Source organism: Drosophila eugracilis, unplaced genomic scaffold (assembly GCF_018153835.1).
Source record: "Drosophila eugracilis isolate 14026-0451.02 unplaced genomic scaffold, ASM1815383v1 contig_445, whole genome shotgun sequence".
In the NCBI taxonomy this organism is placed as follows: Eukaryota; Metazoa; Arthropoda; class Insecta; order Diptera; family Drosophilidae; genus Drosophila; species Drosophila eugracilis.
Genome location: NW_024573311.1, coordinates 2,116,268 through 2,138,167, shown reverse-complemented (window position 1 = coordinate 2,138,167; position 21,900 = coordinate 2,116,268). Strand labels below are relative to the sequence as shown.

Sequence of the window (21,900 nt, the reverse complement as noted above, 5' to 3'; positions counted from 1 at the left end):
TGTTTTTCTTATTTTCCAGCCCTCAAAACCCCCTCGCCACCTACACATCAATGCATATATTTTTTTGTTCTTCTTCTGTTTGCAAATTACATTTTTTATGAGGGGTGCTTCTGGCTCCTGGCTGGAGTGTCAATCCCCGATCCCCAGGACATGAATGGGTAGGCGTGGCCCTGTACCGCCCTCTGCTCAAACTCCTTTGAAAGTTGCATCGCCCTCACCAGAAAAGGAGCCAAATGAATATTTTATTGCCCGCGCATCAGCGGCAGCCGAAAGTGAGTGAAAGATTTTTGATGTATGGCAAGTTGCTACCCAGAAATTGGCCACCCGCCGTGCAGCAGCCGGCATAGGAGCTCCTTGAGGCCTCGAGCACTGTGGAAAGAAATCGGAAACCTAGTCAAAAAATCAAACCGTTGAATCGAACCGATTTTCCGGTATTCATAAGTGATATATAAGGATGTATTTGTTTAATTTATTCGCCATAAAACAGTTTGTTTTTCCTTCTAATGGTTGAAAATAATATTAGAGATATATAAGAGAATTAAACATACATGAAACGATTTTTATCCTTTAACTCCACCGTGCAGAGGAGAAAAAGGATCCCTTCCTGGTTCAGGGCCATCTTCTATGGCCGCTGTGGGATTGTGCGTGCCACGCAACTAAACAAAAATATATATCGAGGACTCTCCTCCGGGCTCCTGGGGGGCAGCTCCTTCGGCAGATCGCTTTGCTCACGCATCAAAGGAGCCATTTCGGATGTTGAAAAAGCTCCATAGTGGATGTCATGCGGCGCTTCATTTTCTATTGCTCTCAAGTTGCTTACTGCATCAAAATGTTTTACAAAACGAAACTCGTATATGAATATTTTCATATTTTTTTTTCTGTAATTGAAAGTGTGAGTGGAAGGGGTGGCGACATTTTCCTGGAAAGCGAGAGAAAGTCAAGCGAGTGAAAGTGCGTGCCCTTAACTGAAGGAAGCTTATTTAAATTTTTTTTAAGTTTTGTGAACAGAAATTAATAAAATATATATCTTAATTTATATTTGTTCCAGTCACTTGCAAACATTCTTTACCAAATAAGATCCACTACTAGCGCTAACTGTCTCTGCATTTTACCGAAAATAAATGTATTAAAGTTCTTATCCAGAGCGAAATTCACACGAGAGCCAAATCAGTTCCAAAATGTTTCACAAAATCCAGACTGGCAAGCGACGGATGTCCAAGGGAAAACCGCAAATTATCCAAAAACCGAATCACTGTTGGACGCCAACTCCCAAATGGTTTCATTTGGTTTTCATGTCCTGTCTATGATGCAAGACATATGAAAATGGGACACACTCCCGCAGAGGTGACAGTGAGCATACGGATTTTATAGCATACATTTTCGCGCCTCCTTCTCTTTCGGTGTCTGTCTCCTTATATTCATGTGACAGCTACCTGTCTAGGTACCAGAGTGCGAGTGTGCGTAAATTCGCGTGTGTGTGCACTTTAGAAAAATGTTGAAAATGGTTTAAAGGGAAAGAGCGTCGATTATGACTGATTTTTCTTAGAAAAACTTGTTAAGTTGATGAAAATTCTAAAATAAATTTTACCTTTATTCGAATACCATTTCAAAATATAATTTAAGGTAAAAAAAATAACAAAAATCATCATATAATCATTTCTATTTTTTCTCCGTGCATTTGAGTATGTGTGGCCATGCTAAAATTCATTTGTCAAAAGGATTACCATGGTAATAGGGTTTTAAGCATATCCCGGCAAACATTCACAGCTTTTTTGCTTGAGAAATTCTTTCTTTTTTTGGCTCGCTTGGCTTCGTTTGGTTTTGGTTTGTTTTGCTTTGTTTATTTTCGGTTGCGGCGGCCACAGGTGGCGGCTAATTAAAAAGCGGGATTAAGCAATTATGACTGACATTTGTACAACACACATAATCGCACCTTACCCCCGCCCAGGCACTCGGCTCACCTTTGGCAAACAGATTTCTTTTGGCGGCAAGCTGCTAATAAATTGACTGCAATCAAAGCTGTCATAAGTTGAGCAGGACAACGCCCACGCAGCCTAAACCAAAGGACAGGTTTCTGAGGTCACGTATATGAAGGCAGAGGCAGGTCTTCGAGAGGTATTCGTAAAAAAAGAATCTACTATATATTTTATATGCTATATAAACCATTTTCGGCATGATCAGTATCTTAAATTGTTTAGAAAGTATTTTTTTAAGTAACGACACGTTATAATCGACCATTATCCACCCCCCGTTGACTACGCTCCTGGGTTAGTGGGCAAAATCAACCCGCAGCCAAATGACAGCTTAATCGCCCAAAAAATCAAGCCAAGCGAAGACATTGTCCTCTACGAACTCAAGGATTCCTGCTGGCTGCCATGTGTCGCCTCTGCCATCATCTTCGCCACTGTGGGAAACTAACTCTCCGGAACCCCCCTGGAGAAAAACACCCGCCTTATGTGAGGGAATCTCCAACGAGGCGAAAATGTACAAATTGTTGTGATTTATTTTAACAGATTTTTTGTTAACCCAAAAGGAGCGAACGGGGGAACGGATAGAAGCATTTGCTACTCTATTGATGAATATGCTGGTGGGTCACTCACATGTGACAGGGGCCTTGATGGGGAGGGGGCTCTTGGAGAGAGTGCGAAGGGGGAGGACTGGAGAGCCCGGCGCGTGACAATGCGCCAATGTGTGGTCAAGTGCGCACGACTGAGCCGAGGGAGCCCCAAAGGAGGCTCCATCAATTTGTCCCCAGATGGAGGACTGCAGGATTGGAGGTGTGGAGATGAAGGCCGAGACCCAACGGGGGGATAGTACAAAAGTTAACGTTAACAGGTTTAACCAGGCTAAGGACAAGTGTGGAGACAGTGGCCAGAAAAGCTGATGGAGAGCGGAGAGCGGATGTCGGGACCCAGAACTGTGGTGTGGATGATGATGGGGCGCCCTCATCATTAGTGAGAAATGCTTGAGTTTTAACTGAAAGATTTAGATGAACACGTGTCCCACAGCGAGTGAGTTCGTGGTGGTCATCAAAGGCGTGCTCCTAGGGGGATGCAAACTTTAAAGGTTTATATTATTTAATATTTCAATATTTAATAATATTATTGTTAAGTAAATTATATTTTCGTAATCTTGGAAATCCCTACAACCCCTTCTGGGTACATCCATGATTGCCATGAAGATTCCTTTGGTGAGATTTCTTAACCAAGGACTAAAAAGCTTCACTTTAATGTGAACAGCATTGTAACAAAATGTTTAGCACATCTGATATCCCTTGGCTTTTGTTTTATAGAAAAGTGCTTCAGTGAAGTTTTTTCGAAGAGGAGAGGGTTTTCCTTGCCTAAAAGCCTTTATCTATTTGTGTTATTTGTGCTGGTTGGAATATTTTTGAGATGGGTTAAAATTTAACTTTCAAGGCTCATTGAATTCAAAAAATGTGTATTAATGTTTTATGCCTATTAACTGTTTTTTTATACTTTAAATAGATATCAGAAAAAAACATTTATTCTGCAATATGGAAAAAATTCTAGCTTATCAATAATATATCTAAAATGTTAGCATGGAGTAATCCACTTTAATAGGGATCAGAGTATGGAAAGCGTATTAACTTTTTTTTCTATTAAAATTAAGTGTGAATTTATGAGTAATCAAATTATTGCTAATTCAACTCCGATTCGTTCACCCTTTAAATGGTTTTTAAAACCGCTTGACTTTTTTAATTTAACTTTACATCAAACGAAATTATGAAGGGAAAATATGACAAAAAATGCCAATTAGCGTGTCCATCTGGACTTAGTAGCCTCTTATTCTGCAACTTTATTCCCACTTACCTTCTTTTGGGTTTTCCATTCCCATTTCCCCTGCCCTTTTTCGGTAACAATTGGCGTGGTTTTCCCTTATTTAGGCTAAACAAACGATGGCCCCGGATTAGGTTCCTTTCTGAGGGGTATCTATGTCAGCATTAGCTAATTCTATAAATCTGCTACAGCCCCTCGTCCACTCCGTCTTCACTTTATGAAATATTGCGGAACACTTTTTTCGCATTTTGGGAAGGAATGGATATAGAAGGATGTGGCAGGGGCAGATGTCAGCTCTGGCTCCCTGACGAAGATGCTGCACATCGATGGTGGCACGTACTTTGGTTAGCATTTCAGCTCAGCTGCGGCGACAGGGCGACAATTTAATTTATTTGGCCGCTTTACTTGAGAGGGGGCAGCCGGGCTGAGTGGTGGGCGTGGTTGGAAGTCAGCGAATTTACGATTGACATTTGCGTTTAACCTACTTATGCTGATTTGATGGCAGCTCATAAATAAAATTTAAACCAATTGCTGGACGCGAGACCTAGACCTCCTAGATCATTTCCGCCAAAAACCTCTCAATCTCTCTCCTCCCACTCCCGCAACTCATCATCAATCGCAGCTGCTATCAATGTGGGCCATCATCTGGCCCATCATTCTAATCATCATCATCCCGCTCTCTATTATTATCCTTCACAAGCTCCTCGTAATTGAACTCTTAGTGAGCCAAGCAATTTGGATTTTTAGTGCAAGTACTAGCAAAGACAAATATTTAAAAAGTCTTAGATGCAGAGAGAAAAAGATTGAAGTTGGTTATATATTTATTAATCAAATTCTTAGATACAATTAATAGATTTTTTAGAAAAACCTTTTATAGTTTAATTAACAACCCTATGAATACTTTAATTATTATCTTAAAGGATGGAAATCATATTTTCTCTCCGTGGACTCATCCACTTCATCCTGTCCAACTGCTCGACAAATTTTTGTCGTCGGTGTCAAATGACGCAGAAAGTCGGCGCAACGCCTAGAAATTAAAACGTGAAATGAGTCGTAAGAAAAACAATGAAAAACTCCTAGAAATGAGAACGAGAAGCGGGAAACTCGACTGAAAGTTTTTCGATTGTCTTGGGGAAATAGCAGAAGGCTGGCTTTCGCTGGCAAGTGAAAGGTTAGGAGTTCGGCTAAATGTGTCACTGGGGTGCAATTTGAAAATGAAATTTTACGTATTCTTTTGCAGCTATTTTTTTTTTTTTTTTTTTTTGGATTTTTTCCATTGCGTTAGTGTAACGCTCTGCTGGCAGATGACCTTGAGGAGGTGGAGGCTTGGAGTGTTGGGCTGCCTGGGGAGTTGGTGGGGTGTCCTTGCCGGAGATAGTTTCCCAACTTTTGTAACTTTTCATGTATATGCAGAGTAAGTTAATTTGATTTTTTTCCAATAAGCATTTTTCACATTTTTTTACAATAAACTGTTCCCCGGAGAGCTACAGTGCGTTTCATGGCCCTAAGGTATGGTATACTTTGGGACTGCTGTATGCTGGACTTTAAACGTATGATTTATATATATATATATATATATACGCTTATATATACTTATTAATAAAGTCGATGGGTCAAAGACTTACTTTTAAATGGACATTAAAAAACTGCCTTTTCTCGCAATTAAAAAAAAACGTTAATGCGATTATTAAATATGTAATTTAAATTACAGTTAACGACTGCATGAGCGTATGTGAAATGCGATGAGTGACCCTTTGAATATTTAAAATACACCCATTTTATTACAATATCCCACTCGGCAACATAATCTCTTCATAAATATAATATTTATTAAATTTCACAAACGGCAGCCACTGAGCCCCTGACCTTGGCCCAAACGAAACCCCCAAAAGACGCTTTAAAACCATCAGCTCCCAATACTTTTTGCAGTTATTCTTTCTTTTTTTTTTGTGTTTGCCATTTTATGCACTGGCCGGGAGTCAGTAAATGGTTTGAAATTTGACATACTTATGCCCAAACAATTCAAATAAAGACCGGGAGCCGAACAAAAGAGCAGTTGGAAAGGTTACGGAGAGATTTTGCGCCCCGTTTTCTTTTGGGTGTCAGCGCAGCATCCCATGGGTTAAAAGGGATGGGATGGGTTGGAGTATTCAATGGGATTGGATTGGTTACGGGGTTGCCCAAAGGTCGGCAACCCGCTCCCGACTAAACCCCTATTCAATAACTCTCAGGCAAGGCAAAAAAAAAAAAAAAAAGGAGTCTGTGATCCTGCAAGAGGTTTTCCTTACTACGTTTTTTCCTTTGCTTTTCCTTTGGTTACTTTTTTGGTTTAATGTGCATGTCGAGAACTGAGTCAAACAAATATTTATAAATGCTCAAATAGAACAGATAACTGTATTTTTATATGCACACACTCAAGCTCTCATCAAACACATCGTCCTCTGAATCTATATGAATATGTATATATATACATATATAGTGGCGTTCACTTTGCTGGAGCCAAAAGTATTTCGAGATTCGATTCGATTCGATTCCGCATCTCGTGGAAGTTGAGTCGTCGATGGGTCGACGCTTTCATTCATTCATTCAATGGCAACAACAACAAAAACAAAAGCAACAGAAACAACTACATGAGCAAAAACAACAACAACAACAACAACAACAACGGGAGTTACATTTTTATTGCTTGGCATCGAGCATATGAAAGCCGCTCGAACGAACTTATTCCTCCGCCAGAAAAACACACCCACAACCCTTTAATGCCATTTTTTGTGCCAAATACACTGGCTATGGGTACCATACCATACAACCATATATTATAAGAGATCAGGATTGGATTCAACTGGATTGGATCTAAGCTTGATTTAATTTAAGTTGAAATCCCACACTCAGGTGATTCACTTACTCAATTCTATATAAATTTGTATCCTAATAAAGTCATATATCTTGGAAAGGCCAAATTACAAGTTTTAAATATATTCTGAATATCATTTAACTTTCAAAAAATATTAAATTAATAAATAATTTAATCCAATAACTTCCATAACAGATTCAAAAATGCTTATCAGACTTTCCAAGGATATTTACTATTCGATCTGGCACATTATCCTTGCCACCCGTTTCCTGGTTATTTCGATTTTCCTTGCTGTTTTATTTCTGCTGCCAACCCAAACGAAAAGAGCGCAAAGGCGGCAGAAAAAAAGGAAGGAGGATAAAAGGTGGGGGAAAGGAAAAAGGGATTGCTTGCCAGCGCGCAGGAAAGAAATATATATTTTTCCGATATTTTAACATGAATTTTGCATATTGTTAATTTTGCCTTTCAACTGAAAACGTAGCGCAAACAGTGGAAAGAGGGAAAAGGGAAGGGAGACGGAAGTGGGAGTGCGCTTTTATAGCATTTAGCTTCCGCTTCTGAATATGTGTGTGTGTGTGTGTGTGTATTTGTATGTGCTTGTGTGTGACTAAGCGAATGTGGTCTTTGGTGTGTGTATGTGTGTGTAATATTTATTTGACAAGCGCATTGAGTTTGATTTTTGCTCTTAAGTATGCGAAAAGAAAGTCATTTTCCACCTGTTGCTTTCCCCCCATTTTCATCATTTTTCACGCGATGAATAACCATTTCACCCGCGTAATGGGAACATTCAACAAAAAACTTTTTATTTAAATTGCTGCAAGCGAATTTAAATTAAAAAAATAATTCAAGAAAAAGTTTGGAGTTTTTATTCTGTTAACATGAATATCTTCATTAAAAAACTGTCGATTTTTAGTGCAAATACTTGAAATGACCAGCCTCTGCAACAGCAGCACCAGGCAGGCAGGCATGCAGGCTTCAAACACGCTTCGAGCTATGGTTATAATGTGTATTTCCTATCACTTGCAGTGCGGCAAGAGTGTTAATAAATATATGCATTAAAATCAACATATGCAATGGAAAATCTGAGCGTGCTTGCGGCCATCGAATATCTTGAACTGTTAGCCAGAAGTTAAGTGGGCAAGATTAAATCGAAAAGCTTGAAAAGTGCTGCAGTTGTGGCAGGACTTTATGTAATTTCCAAAGTCACTTTAAAAACATGGAAATGAAGTTTAATTGGTCCAATTAAAATGGATTAATGAGTGAAACGTTCAATTTAATTTATGGCACGTTTTCGTTATTTAATAAAAAAAATGTAAAAAAAAGGGTACACCAATCTTAATTGAATAGTTTCTAACGGATCGTGAAATTAATGACTTATTCAATACAATTTATTAAAAGTATTTTAACTTATAACTAAGTTTTTTAAGCATTTGTTTTATAAATTTATTGAAGTGTTAAAATGGCGTTTTAAAAGCGAATAAAAGCACTTCATCTATCAGTAATTTGAAATAAAATATATCTTACAATTTAACCAAAAAGGTATTTATGATATTTTAAGACTTCAAGTTTTGTTTGGTAAATCCCTTCATTATTATTTTTTATTATTATGTTACGAAGTTTACTATAAATGGTGCCATATAAGTCATAATTATATAACTTGGCAGGCCAATTAAAATGATAAACCAGGGCAGGCCCAAGGAGACATAATAATAATTTAATAACTGAATCCGGTTGAATGTTGCAGCTTGTTTGCGAGAACGCCGCCATAAGTTAACTCCTGTTTTGTGTGTACATGAGTGTACATGACTGTGTGTGTATGCCATATATTAGTTGTTTGCATATGAAATTTGTCCGCTTGCCATTTGGCCATTTGGCCTTATTCACATTTGGCAAAACACTTAACTTTAACCTTAACCTTAGCAATTTTCTTCGCAGAGTTATGCATATTTCATGTGTTGCTGCTATGCTGCCTCGGCTTATGTTGCTCAAAGCTGAAGCTCATGTTGCTGCTGCAGCTGCAGCTGCAACTACTACTACTGCTACTACTACCTAATGCAGTGGGCAACAGCAATAGCAACAACCACTATCGAATTGACTAATGGCCTTGACTGGAGGTGGGTCTTAGAGGGTTAAGAGGGCAAAGAGGCGGGGGCCAACGGATGGAAACAGCAGCTGCATGCCCTGATAAACATTTGTTTAACATGACCATTAAGACAAGTCAAACTGCAAACGCACACGGGGCACACACACACGCAGGACCTCCGATAGAGACACTCATCCATGCAAATGGCGCAATATGGCATAGAACATGCAATATGCCATATATATATATGTATACATATACATACACATACACTCTCACACTACTCACACACCCAAATACCAGCACACATACTAATAAGTAACAAACAACAGACACGATTACAACCAAATGACACAGAAAATCACTCCTGGGCGTTATGTAGATGCTCATTGCATTCAGCCCGCTTCGCTTCGGTTCCGTTCATTTCAGTTCAGTTCGGCTAGGTCTGTCCCCCTTGCCACGCCCCCATCGCACAAACGTCCCCTTGTCCCCGCTGGTCAGGACTTCGTTCGGTTCATATGAAAGTAAATTAGCTTAGTGCCCCTCAGTACACGGAAATAGAAATTAGTTGTTAGTTTAATTAAAAAGAATAATACCTTTAATAATAAAAAGTTAACTTTGAAAAAGTTTCTTAAGAACTAGGATGTTACAGAATAAAGAGGTTTTTAAATTCTATAAGTTAACTCTAATTTTCTGCAGTGTATCACTGCTGACTTCTGGCAGCTATTTATGTGCAATCTGCGCCCCTTCCATCAGACCTCGTGCATGTTCCATAGGCTGGTGCGTGTCTGCAGTCCACAAAATACGCTGTGCCACAATTCCAATGGACGGCATAAGCACAGCCGACTGACTTAGTGACTCTCCATATCCTGTATATCCTCTCAGCCCTCCCGGCTCTCCTGGCTTCCTTTATGGGCCCGGTCCAGCCGATATGGCTTAAATCGACATAAATGCGGTCATTGGGGGGCCATGGCGAGCATTTCGCTTTCGATTTGTTTATAGCTGCGTTTAATAAATTGCAAATGAACTTGGAGACTCTCCCTTCATCTCAACCAATCTTCCCTGCCCTCCCACAATGAAGTGGATTTCTCTATGATAAGCCATCGAACCAGGAGCATTTGCATTGTTTCTAGGGTTTTTATGTTTGATATGTAGGGGGATTGCCGGAGTCTCTGAACAATCAAGAGGAACTGGTAGAAGCAAAGTTATGGCAAAATGTGGTTTGAATAATGAAAGTGCTGGTAAAAAGTACACCTGTTAGGGTGAGTAGCGGCATTATTGATCGTAGAGGGGTAAAGTAAATTGGCGAAATTACTTTTCAAAAACAATGTCTATAGGTTAACGTTTTCTATTAAAAAATGTATACAAACTATTAAGTTTGATACTCAAAAAAGAGATATAAACCTTATCCGAAATTTCTTTCTTATGAATTAATCTATTCACCGAAAAATGATTATAGAAATCTCTCACTTTCCTAACCCATTGTTGGACATATAGATTAGCCCAAGCTATTTGTTTCCCTAACCAAACATCCTCCTATGAAATAATTACAATAAGGCAATTTCAGGATGTAAAAAAGAAAATCAACCATATTTATTGATCGGTTTTTTGTTGTATTTGCTCTCGAGCTTGCCAATGTTTATTTTGCTCGCCTCTCGATGGTCCTCTCTATTAGTTTTTGTGAGTGTTTGTATGAGTTTCAAGAAATATGAGTGCCCCGTGGCTGGTCGAGCGACTGCTCCAAGTTGCAGCCTCTCGGATTCCGTTCGCCTTAACTCCTCCTGCGGCCCTTCGAGCCACAGCTGCCCCCGCAGTGAGTCATAAAAATAGTGCAAAATAGCAAATGCTACAAACGCCAACGAACCAAAAATGAAATGGCTTAAGCTTTCCAAAGCGTCGCCGATGGTAACTTCACTCTGTTTTCCCCCTTCCGAAACCCTTTTTCCGCCCCATTCCCAGCTTTCTCTTTCTCTTCCCCGTGATCCCTTGTTGTTGTTGCTGTTGCTGCTGCTGCTCAAATATAAATGCATTTGCGCCCGACCACAAAATGTGTTCAGCCGGAAATTGTACGTGGAGAGGCTGCACTGTAAAAAAGTGTTGTAACAAATCCTAGAAAAATGAATGGCTGTTAAATAGATTAATAGAGATAAAAACTTGTTAACCGAATAATTTTAAATTATATATATATATTCCATGCACACTGCGTATGAGTGATATTTAATATATATTTATTACTCATACGCAGTGAGGGTAAGATTTAAGATAAGAAACATTATATTTCGGGTAAACGTGACTTTAAAAGCTAAAAATAATCACGTTATGAATATGATGTTTATCCTTTTACTTTATTTAAAGTGACCAACGTGGCGTATGAGTAATCTTAATAATTTTCTACACAACAAAACATATTTCAATGCACAAAAACATTTAGAATGGCGATGGGGCATTCGAAACCCCCTTTCAGTTTTGTGGGTATATGTGGTGGCATGAGTGGGTTAAGATCCGCTTGGCCCTTGCTCCGGCAGCCATATGTTCCATTAGCTTTTTTTAAGCGCCTATTGCCACTGCTGAAATTTTAACAGATTTTCTCCTCCTGTTCCGCTGAACATTGCGGTTGAAATTTTCGCTAACCGACAACACGAGTCAAAAAAATTGAAACAGCAACTAGCAAGCGGCAAAAAAAATGCATTGAATCTGGATATAAGGTTAGCTTATGACGCTTTAAATACTCTAAAAGGATTGTTTTCATGGGAGTTTTTGGTAAATAGAATTTCATTTTAACATTGATTACTATGAAATATCAAATATAGAAAAATTCAATCCTGTTGAGGCAAAGTTTGTAGTAATTGGTAACGTAAGGCATTTAATTTATAGATAAAAGGCTAAGCTGTTCTTAAACTTCTTCCGATAATTAAAATACCCTCTGTTAGGGCATCAAAGCGTGATCGGCTTTTGGGGACTCAAACCCTAAACTGGGCAATAGCGGCGCCTTTTGCTTATTTGCATCGATTTGCGGGGGCAAACGAGGGGGGCAACTGGCTGGTTTTGGGTCTGCGGTCCAACAGAGGGGTGGTGCCAAGTTCTTTGGAGCTGTTTTGTGGACTCGTTAACATCGTCATTGCCGTCAGCTGCACCTGCATCTGCACCTGTCTGACGCTGCAGTTTCGTCCTGTTTCGTCCTGCCACACGATGCCGTGTCATGGAATTCTGAGCTGAGGACGCGTCAAAGTGCAAATGAGCTCAACGATGTCTGCCTGGGCTCCTTCACTGCTCCATTCCTCCATCCACCACTCCGGATCAGTGAGGATATGCCAACAGGACGAAGCAGCAGAGACTCTGGGCAAACACAATAAATGCATTCATGCAATATGCATCAGGTAATCTCGTTGCTTTTAATCGTTGTTTGACATCAAAATTACAATTTTCTTAAGACGCTCAACCCATCCATATGGCATTTTGTATGGAAAAGATATTCATTCAATGGCAGCTGTTTGCTTAAGCTCAGCTTTTAAAGGAGGGGCAGCATCTTAAGAAACTTTTCTGGCCATCTTCAAACAGCAATTTCTATGGCACAAAAGCATCTGTATGCCAACGCATCTTTTCAATCTTTTATTCAAAGGGAAAATTGATGCCGAACTCGGTTTTGGTTTGAGGAAAATCCCAGAGTTTGTCCATCTGGCTCAACCGACTTCCTGATAAATGCCGCAATATTTTGCAAGAAACAACTACAAACTACATTCCAATAAAGTGTCTCTGTGAAATGTCTAACATATTATGTGTATGAAAATATCATTCAAAAAGTTGTAACTTTAATAGGAAATGTTAATATAAAAAAATGTTAATATATTTTATTTTATCTCAAGACTTAATTTCATGCAAAATTATTAATTCACTAGGCTAATAGACTGATCTCTCTGGGTGAACTGCCAAGCATTCGGGGAATTAGCCCCTGGTTCGGTGTCCACTTGGACCCTCTATTGATGCCTCGACACGTTTTAACAATCGCTCACTTTGACGGCTGCCTATTGTTTGGAGTTCTTCCCCAGCTGTTGTTCACTTTTTTTGTTAGTTTTTTCTTGGCTACTTTTGTATTTTCCACGTTTTGTTTATTTCGCTCGTTGCTTTTTCCCTAGTTTTTCATACTCTATAACAATAGAGGTAGCTGGGAAATTGGGGTTTTCTGCTGGGGCCAAAGGACTTATTGAATGGTGCTCTCTGTTTCTGCCCTTCATTGTGGTCAATGCTAGAGGCTGTCAATGGGGCATCTTGGGTCGAGTAGCATTTTCGAGTTTTCCTTGAACTATAAAGTGTTTGAGCCTAAACGATAAGGTGATTTGGGACATTTAAGCTTGTTTGCATATTATTCGAGCGAAATTTTCACAAGAAGCTCGAGGCAAGAAAAAGCGATAAAATGTTTCTGGGAAATTCAATTAGCGCTAAGCTGAACAGATCCCAAATCAAACATAGTATTGATTACTAAACAAACTCTAGAAATATTATAAAGAGGTAAAGGTGTTTTAAGAGGTTATATGATCATCAATGAATCTGTTATTATGTCTCAGCTGGGAAATATTTAAAACAGGACACTACTTGTCGACCTTTTTTGATGCCAACTAGTTTCTTGTTTGCGGATTTGTCATTGTCTTATTGAGCAAAAGTTCTCAGATGTGTTCTGAGAATGGGCATCTGGAGTACGGAGCCTAGTGCATTCAGGTGAAACAGTTTTGCAATTTCACGCGGCCCCAGGCTCTGTCCCCCCATCTCGTTCTTACACAGCGGACATAATCGAGCAGGTTGTCTCTTTCTGTTTTGTTTTTTTTTTTTTTTTGAGGCAGATCCAACAACGTCAGCAGTTGGCTGGAAGACAAATGGAAAGCTTTTGCTTGCTTGGCTACTGGTGGCAGCAATTAAAAGATTTTCATGCTGCTTCAGCTGCTTTCGTTTTCCGTACTCCTTCATCCATCGTTCCAATCCTAGTAACCCCTTGTCCACCACCCACCAAGTCCTTCCTCTATCGTGTATAAATGTTAGTATGTAACCCCACCCTGGGCACACACAAATTTTTTGCTCTTGTCTCCATTTAGTCACTGTTAGTTTCAACTTTAAGGGTCATTTGTCTTTTTGGGAAACTTTTCGTCTCACTTTGTTTCGCCAAGTTGCCATGTCATTGTGATGGGCAATGGGAAGGACACTGCATCTCGCTCTGGTCAGTTTTTTATGGTTTGTGCATATTTATGTTTTGCCAGCGGTTAGTAGTGGATATTTTCAACTTTATAGGGTTCCGAACAAGCTGGAGGCTGGCTTCTATATACTTTCATACTTGGCTTTATATGGGGAATTCGATAATACAGGATTATGAGGAAGGAGGGAAAGGAGGGAATCATTTATAAAGATTGTTTGTTGATAAAAATGTGTTATGTATTACATATTAATCATATTTCCCCTTCAAATCCATTCCTTCCTTAGAACCATTTTGTCAGTGCCACAAAATACGATTGAAATTAGAAATATTAGCCACAAAGTTCTACCATTAAGTACAAATAAATCAATTATTTATTTTGTTTGTTTAATTTCAAGATTCAGAGAAAGCTTTCAGTTGGATTTGATGTCCTTGAGCCAAAATTATTATTAAACCGCATTTGATGATCAAAGCAGATAGGGCAGATAGATGACCAGGGTGCGAGGAGTCATGCGATTGGACACTTGGGTCATCCGCAGAGTGCAGTGAACCACAAAAATGGCGCATGACCTCGTACTCAGCACTCACACGAGTGCATTTTGTCTGCGTACGTGAACCGCAATAAACAATATGAATTTATATGCGCTCGGAAACATTTTAATTAATCACTGGAGGGCATCAATTGCATTTTGTATGCTAATAATTTGCGCTATAAATATTCCATAACCCTTTTGCTTCGCCCCTCCAATCAGCCTCTGAAAAGTTCTTTTTACTAAACCCATTCCCCCGCTTTACTGGTGCGCATTTGGAAATGAATTGATATTCAATTAAGCTAAAAATTTCTCTCTCTCTCATGGCTCTGATACACAAAACACACACCCAACCAGTAGAATGCTGCAAATAATAAATATTTATTTAGGTTTGCAGTTCATATTTTATACTATTGATGCTGTTGCGTTTGCTGTTGATTTTTTTTTGTTAACTGCACACCAGAAAAAGTTAAACAAACATTGACGGAAGCGGAAAATGCTTTTGCCCAAAGCCTTGGCAAATGTTAAGTGCCTTATAAAGGGCACTATAGAAAAAGGAATACGTTTGGAATGATTTTTCTATTCATCGAATCGTTAATAAAACCAACCAATTTAGAAGAATAATAATTTAATTTTAAGCTACTACGCAAATTAGATAAATTAACAAGGAATTTTCCAATATTACACTTCTGCTTTCTTTCAAGACAACTCTCCTAAATAACACAACCATTTCGTGAGCCGTACATAAACTTAAGTTCTTTAAGGATTTTCTTTTGGATGAGGCAATTATTACGTCGAGTTTGTGGAAAGATGGTATAGCTTTTAGCGGGTTGCTTGATTCCCGGCTTATGGACCAGATAGGCATTATCCAGGATGTGGAACTCATAATCCAGCACGCACATTGCAAAGGCCTGCGTCATTTTGTCTCTTTGGCCCTCCCAGGTCAAACGATCGTCATAGGGCGGATCCTCTATGGTGCCTATGAACACGGGCTCCCACATGTTATTCTGTTCCAAACGATGTCCCACATTGAAGACGTTCAGTTCATCAGAGATCACTGTAGCATTTATCCACTCCTCCAACAGAGGTCCCCGATGACAGACTTCACAGATTTCCATGTGAAATGGAACGGCTTCTCCAGATTTGAGCAATTTTTGTAACTCCTGCTTGGTGTTTGGAACTGAAATGTTAGACATGACCTCGAAAATACGCAGTACATGGACTACAGGCGATGTGGGCTGTTGTCCTGGTCGTCCAATTACCTGTGAAAAAAAAAAAAATGGTTGGTCAAAAAAGTAGATAACATTTTTCAGCAACCTCTTTGATACCAAAACCATAGCTTATCTTTTTATATGACTTTAAAAACATATATTGGCTTCCAGTACCAAATCAATAAATTTATAATAAACCTTACAAGGCGGCCCAGGAAATTCAAAAAGTCCGGCACCAATCCTGGCGTGGGATACAGTTCGATGTCGGAGGCCAAGACGTAGTGGGTTAAGGAAGCCTTTCGAGCGATGTTGCGTCCCATATTCACTGGATAATCTAGCCCCTGCCGAGTCCTATATAAATTCATCTTATTTACATTCTCATATGGAGGTGGACCTCCGCAGTTGGCCATCTTCATTAGAGCATTCTTGGGTGAGAGCACAACTTGGGGCAAATGCTCTACATTGAAGTAAATATGGAAGCTGGTCAATTGGCGAACCAATTCCTTGCGAGGATGGCACTGTCGTAGGTATAGAATACTCTCCAAACTACGTTCGAAATCCGTGCCAGGAGCATAAATGGCCAGGCTGAGAGGTGACTGCCAGCGTTCCAGGAGGGGCACCACATTGTCCAGATACGTATAGTCCGCATGAGTGGTGTAGGTCACATTGTCATAGCAGGCTAGTGGTCCATGTTCAGCCATCACATAGTTCTCCAGCACCCAGTAATCCTGGTAGATAGCGTGGCTCGATTGGTAAACCTTTTCCTTACACTGTACAAACTTCTTTAGCTTTACTTTGGTTGTGTTGTGTTGTCTACCGGATAAGAGTTAGAAATACGCTCGAAAGGCTAAAGGCCAAACATTTTGTTCTCCGATTCGAATTTATTTAGTTTCGGATTCCTTAAAAGGCCAAGGTACGGGCATACATTTTATTTCTCTGGAAAACTATTTTTTGGGTAACCGACACAATTTAATATTTCCTTTAGTTGAAGGGAAATTATACCCCTGATAAAAAAACGATCGAAAGGCTAAAGGCCAGACACATTTTGTTCTCCGATTCGATTTTAGTTTTAGTTTCAGGATTTTCCTTAAAACGTCACAGGGCATACATTTTATTTCCTTGAAAACTATATAGCTTATTTTGGCAGGTAAACCGACACAATTCTCCTTTAATATTTCCTTTAATTGAAAGGTTTAAGAATCACTTAAAACTCAATTAAGCCCACCTTTTCCCAAAAGACTTTTATCCAACGAAAAATAATCTGTTTCGAATGGGGTTTATTATTGATTAGCAGACATTTTAATATGCAGCCTGCGCAAATAAACAATTAATACGGAAAATTAATGTACATTGTTCATTGTTATTCATTGTAAAAGGTAAATCCCCAAACCCCAGTTCAAAATCCAGCCGAACGTCCCTTTTCACAGTGGGCGTGGACAACAAATTTTAATTATGCGCCAGTTTTGGCTTCTATTTGGTTGCGTGAGGGGGTGGCAGCGGGCCGTACTGTGTATATAGATTATGTATTTGTATGTATTTTGAAATATTAGTAATTACGAGTTGAAAATTCATGAAAATACAATTTGCGATTATTGTTATTAGTGTCAGGCAACAGGCAGGGTGCCACCGATGGGATTCTTCCCTTCCCCTTTGGAAACTTTTGCCAATGGCTGGGAAAGTTCGTCGTGTACGTTGGTGAAGCCAAAAGGGGATAGAAGGGCAAAGAACGAAGGACGAAGGACAAAGGACGCAGGACGGCAACAGCGACAGCAGCTGAAAAATTTATAAATTCAATAGCACCTAATTAAAATTAAATCTGAAAGCTTTCCGTATCGACGATGGAGCACGGCTTAGGCAGCCACCGCTGGAAAAGCAACAGCTACAGGATACAATACAACAGAACAGAGCAGACCCGACCAGACGAGTCGAGTTCAGGGCAGAACAGAAGGAGAGTTGGCCAAGGATACACGGCAGGATATGCACGGTAAACGCTGTAGCCGGAAATGAACACGTGCTGATGTGTGCCTGTTTTACACTTGGAAAAATAGATTATAATTTAGCATTAGACCGCATTTTATCTACTATTAAACAAATAAAGAGTATAAAATTTAAAGTAAAAGTATGTCCCAATAACCAAAATCGTAGCAAGTAAATTTAGTATTTTTCAGCTGAGCTTGAAATAGCTCACGACAATTCTTGTTTTTTTGGTTATGGTGAGGAACTAAAATTTGTAAATGTTGATTTTGGGCAGTGTGTGTGTGCGCGGCATGGAAAACTTTGCGAACTGAAACGTTCTGTGTGTTTATTTATGAGCTGGCGTTTGTTTGCCCAGCCAGCCCGACGCCACTGTGCACCTTTCTCCGTGGGTGGCTGTGGGCCATATTAATTATTGAAAGATTTGATATCGGCTTAAAGTTACGTTCGCCGTCTGTTGCTCTTATTGTTTGAGCTGTTGCAGCCGGCTATATATGGACACTATACCTAGTGCCACCCATCTCTCTTTTGCCAGAAACTTAACTCACTTGTCGCATGCATCATCATCAAGGCAGTGCCAAATCTAATTTACCTTGTCTACCTTTGCCTCACAACTCTGCTCCCTGTCTTTCCCCTCTGATCAACTTCCACTGAACCCGATGCACTTAGTCCTTCAGCCAGGCGCCTGGAAATGAACCAATAAATCAGTTTATAATAGTGAAAAAAAAAAAAGGTAGAACTACATCGAAGTCAGGTGCAACTTTTGATGCAGGGCAGATCAATGGTCCCGAGAGAAAGTTGAAAGTGTTTTTTTTCCCAGAGAAATTATATTTACCTGTGCGTTGGACAGAAATGTGTCAGGTGAGAAAGAAGGCGAGAAAGCAAAACTCACAAGGATATTCAAGAGATTCATCAAGCAATGCCAACTGAGATGGGAAAATAGTTGGTAAGCAAAATATGAACTTGTTTCCAGGGCCTATTCCAATTTATATATTTTTGCCTCGATGATGACTAAGTTAGATGAAGTAAACTAATTATGAGAAATGATATTCCCTTTAAGTAATGGATACTAAAGAAAGGGGCAAACAATGATGAAACGACATTTAATCTGTAAATATCTTCCATCATAAACTTTAAAGCTTACCAAGAGTGGGCCATTATTATTAGTATAATTTTCTCAAGTTTTTTGGCATAACCTAAAGCTAGTTTATGTCAAAGTAGTGCTTAAAACAATGGATATTTTTACAGAGATTTAAGTTTATTCACTTGTTCACATTTGCTCAATTGATTTCCCACCCGAAAGACAGTTTTCCATTGAAATGTCTTTGCTGTGTGAGACATTTTCAATTTGCTGGATGAAAAGTTTTCTGTTCATTTCGGTGCTAGCATTTATCATTCGAGTGCGCCGATTGTTTTGGTTCTGAGCCGATTCACTGCTAATCTTTAAGGCCGGATAACAAAGACACAGAGCCACCGGAAGCTTAGTTCAAGTAGCTTCCCCAAGTGGTCGCACGAATTTTGTATTTTATTTAAAATCTGGCTGGGCAGTCATCTCTGACGTATTGCAGGTGGCATTTAATGTGGCCCTCAGTCTGCCTGTCGACACCAGCCAACGTCAACATTCGTGCAGGACAATGCAAATGGGGCGGATGTCGAGGGTGTGGTAGGGTGAAGGGTCTCGAAGAGAGTAAGAGGTAAGCTGCATATTTTAACATTTCCGGTTTGATTTCACATTCCAAACAAAATGGCCGGCAGACGTGCTTCCGCCATCAGGTGCACGCACCGCACCTGAACCAGAATCAGGACCAGAAACTGTACCGAAATCCGGACTTGGGTCTGGCCAGATCCATATGTACATGCTCAACGCATGCACTGAGAGAAAACAATGAGAACAGAAATAATTATAATTTTTTAAATATTATTTTAAAGTAATTATTTGCTTTACTTAATATAGAGACTTGTATAATATTAACGTTTAACCCATCTGAATAAACTTTTATTTTTGCTCTCAAAGGCAATTTGCCATACCATAACACAGTCTAGAGTGCCATGGCCTAACGTCAAATAAATTTAAATAAGTTCTAAATCAAAAAGGTTCATTCTTTCGAACGTCTGAAAACGTTCACATCTAAATATTATTTTTCACAAAAGAAAACTTGTTTGGTAAAAATTTTCGAAAAGTTTCAAAAGTTTTTTATTTTACACAATTCAAAATGGTTATGATGACTGTAACCATTAGACGTGGGCCAAAGAAAGGCGGGGCCAGGAAGACTCAAGATTTTATTTTGTCCCCTACTGCAACCGTTTTAGAGTTAAAACAGAAGATAGAAGTTATTATGGGACTGTCTTTAACCCGCATGGACTTACAAAGCTTTGACAGATCACTGGAGGATGATCAAATAATGTGCAGCTTGTTGCGTCTCAAGACAAAGGAAGATCCTTCGACAACTGACATCAATAGCGTTGCGTTCTCTCTATTCGAAAAAGGATCGTTTGTGTCTTTTCTACAGTTCTCTACAAACGCAAGAGGCACTGAACCACTGCAGCTAATACCTGTTGAACGGCTGCCAATATCTGTTTCTCATACTTCTGCAGTATCAAGAAGTTCAAATTCTATTTTAGAATCTGTTGGCTACCAGGATGTTTCAGAGGTTCAGGGAGTAATTGCCAATGAGGCACCCGCAATGATCTACGATGCACTACCGAAGCAGATGAGCAAACACGATTTGAAAATATTTGAATCAAAGTTTCTAAAAATGGTTGGATGCAAGAGCGAGCCTGCTGCTTGCTGTTCTGATGAAGACTCTGATGAAGATCTTGATGAAGATTCTAATAAAGATTCTAATAATATGTGCAGGAATAAGACTAAGGATTGCTGTCGGAAGAACAATTGTGGAAAACAAGATGACCGTCCACCATATGCCAGGACAATGCCGGAGGATCGTCGTTTCGGTTTGGTCATTACTAACTCGAATAGTTGCGATGATGTGGATTTAGACGCAATTATGACCCATTTCTCGAAACTTTTCGAACACTGTGTCATACCAGATCTTAGTTTTAGTATATGCACGTCTTTTGCAAAATTTGGCAAGCACCTTTTAATAGTGTGCGAAGACGATTCTACCGCGGGTTGGGTAATTAGTGCATTATCAGAAATGTGCCCGCGGCACACCTGCGAACCATTTATTGAATTCTTTGATCTGAAAAAATGCACATTCGTCCTTCCATACGTAATACCGGACAAGCCATTGTGCAATATCTTCGAGTTGATGGAAACACAAAACACTGGCCTGGAAACGTTCAAATGGACAGTGACTGGTCAATGTCCTGTAGATCCATGCGAAGACGGGGAAAGTATCGTCTCAGAATTGTGCACCAATGTAAGAATCACTGCCTATATTGATGCAGAAAGTGAAGAATTAATCCGTGCGAATTGCCTAAAGCTTAAATATTGTTTTTGGAAAGTTAAATTCAATTTTGATTGAACTCAACAATATCGTTGTTTTCATATGTCTTAAATTTCTAAGTCAAATTTTTAAATAAACCACAAGCAAACGAACGTTGTAGAAGAACAAAATTATTTTGTATTCCCGATTTCTCGCAGTGCCTCCTAGCTTAGTTTTGTAAACTGGGGCTTGGCCCAATCGACAAATTCATTGTAAGCCAATTGATTAGATCACATGTCCTTTCCATCATAACAGGCTTATGTGGCATAGAGGGAGAGTGATAAAAAAAAAAACTGAAAAACAGGCCGAGTGGCGAAGAGATTGCATGAATGAACCCCTATAATCATATTCCATGCCCAGTATATAGTTTTGGGCTCAATTCGCAGCCTGTCGCAACGAGTATAACATTTAACTCTTTAATCTTTTTGATAGGGGACATCGACGGGCAGGACGGACAGGAGGGGGCACATAAAAAATTTACCAGTTGATTTTATGCTGGATTAAGCTTAAACTTTATACTAAAAGGAACTAAGCAAGCGTAAATGGAGTTTTTCCCCTTTTCTTTGGCTCTCGAAGTCCGCCACCGCCGCCGCTGTTGTTTCCAGTCCCTTTCCTTGTTAAAATAGCTTTAGTGCGGTCTTTTGCCTTCATTTGGTCTGGGTCCTGCCCCGAAGTCCTTTTTTTCACCGACAGCCAGGCCTCCATCATATGAGAAAGTGTGTGTGGGCGTGGCTGGGGATGAAGCTCTTAAGCTACGTCTGACTGATTCCGGCACATTTCGGATGGGATGTCGAAAAATATTTGCTGTGACAGTTTTTGGCCCAAA

The 21,900-nt window shown here is 39.6% G+C and overlaps 2 protein-coding genes across 2 annotated transcripts; one reads left to right on the top strand and one right to left on the bottom strand.

The window, feature by feature from the left end:
* Positions 1-15,138: 15,138 nt before the first annotated feature.
* Positions 15,139-19,478, bottom strand: LOC108104024 (beta-1,4-glucuronyltransferase 1). The gene is made up of 3 exons (XM_017209856.2): positions 19,447-19,478; positions 15,858-16,467; positions 15,139-15,705 (listed from the first exon to the last, which is right to left on the bottom strand). Exons 1-3 carry the CDS (start codon positions 19,476-19,478, stop codon positions 15,157-15,159), a joined length of 1,191 nt encoding a protein of 396 aa, XP_017065345.2. The 3' UTR covers positions 15,139-15,156.
* Positions 19,479-19,985: 507 nt separating this feature from the next.
* On the top strand, positions 19,986-21,479 carry LOC121530260. Its single transcript, XM_041819089.1, has 2 exons — positions 19,986-21,008; positions 21,435-21,479. The coding sequence occupies exons 1-2, from the start codon at positions 19,986-19,988 to the stop codon at positions 21,477-21,479; spliced, it is 1,068 nt and encodes a 355-aa protein (XP_041675023.1).
* The last annotated feature ends 421 nt before the right edge of the window (positions 21,480-21,900 follow it).

Bases quoted from the DNA above. Each gene is read 5' to 3' on its own strand.
- LOC121530260 (XM_041819089.1), top strand. From the start codon at position 19,986: ATGGACTTACAAAGCTTTGACAGATCACTGGAGGATGATCAAATAATG. The intron at 21,009-21,434 runs GTAAGAATCACT...TTCCATGCCCAG, and splicing joins TCTCAGAATTGTGCACCAAT to TATATAGTTTTGGGCTCAAT.
- LOC108104024 (XM_017209856.2), bottom strand. From the start codon at position 19,478: ATGGATCTGGCCAGACCCAAGTCCGGATTTCG. The intron at 16,468-19,446 runs GTACAGTTTCTG...CTTATCCGGTAG, and splicing joins AGACCCAAGTCCGGATTTCG to ACAACACAACACAACCAAAG. The intron at 15,706-15,857 runs GTAAGGTTTATT...TTTTTTTCACAG, and splicing joins TGAATTTCCTGGGCCGCCTT to GTAATTGGACGACCAGGACA.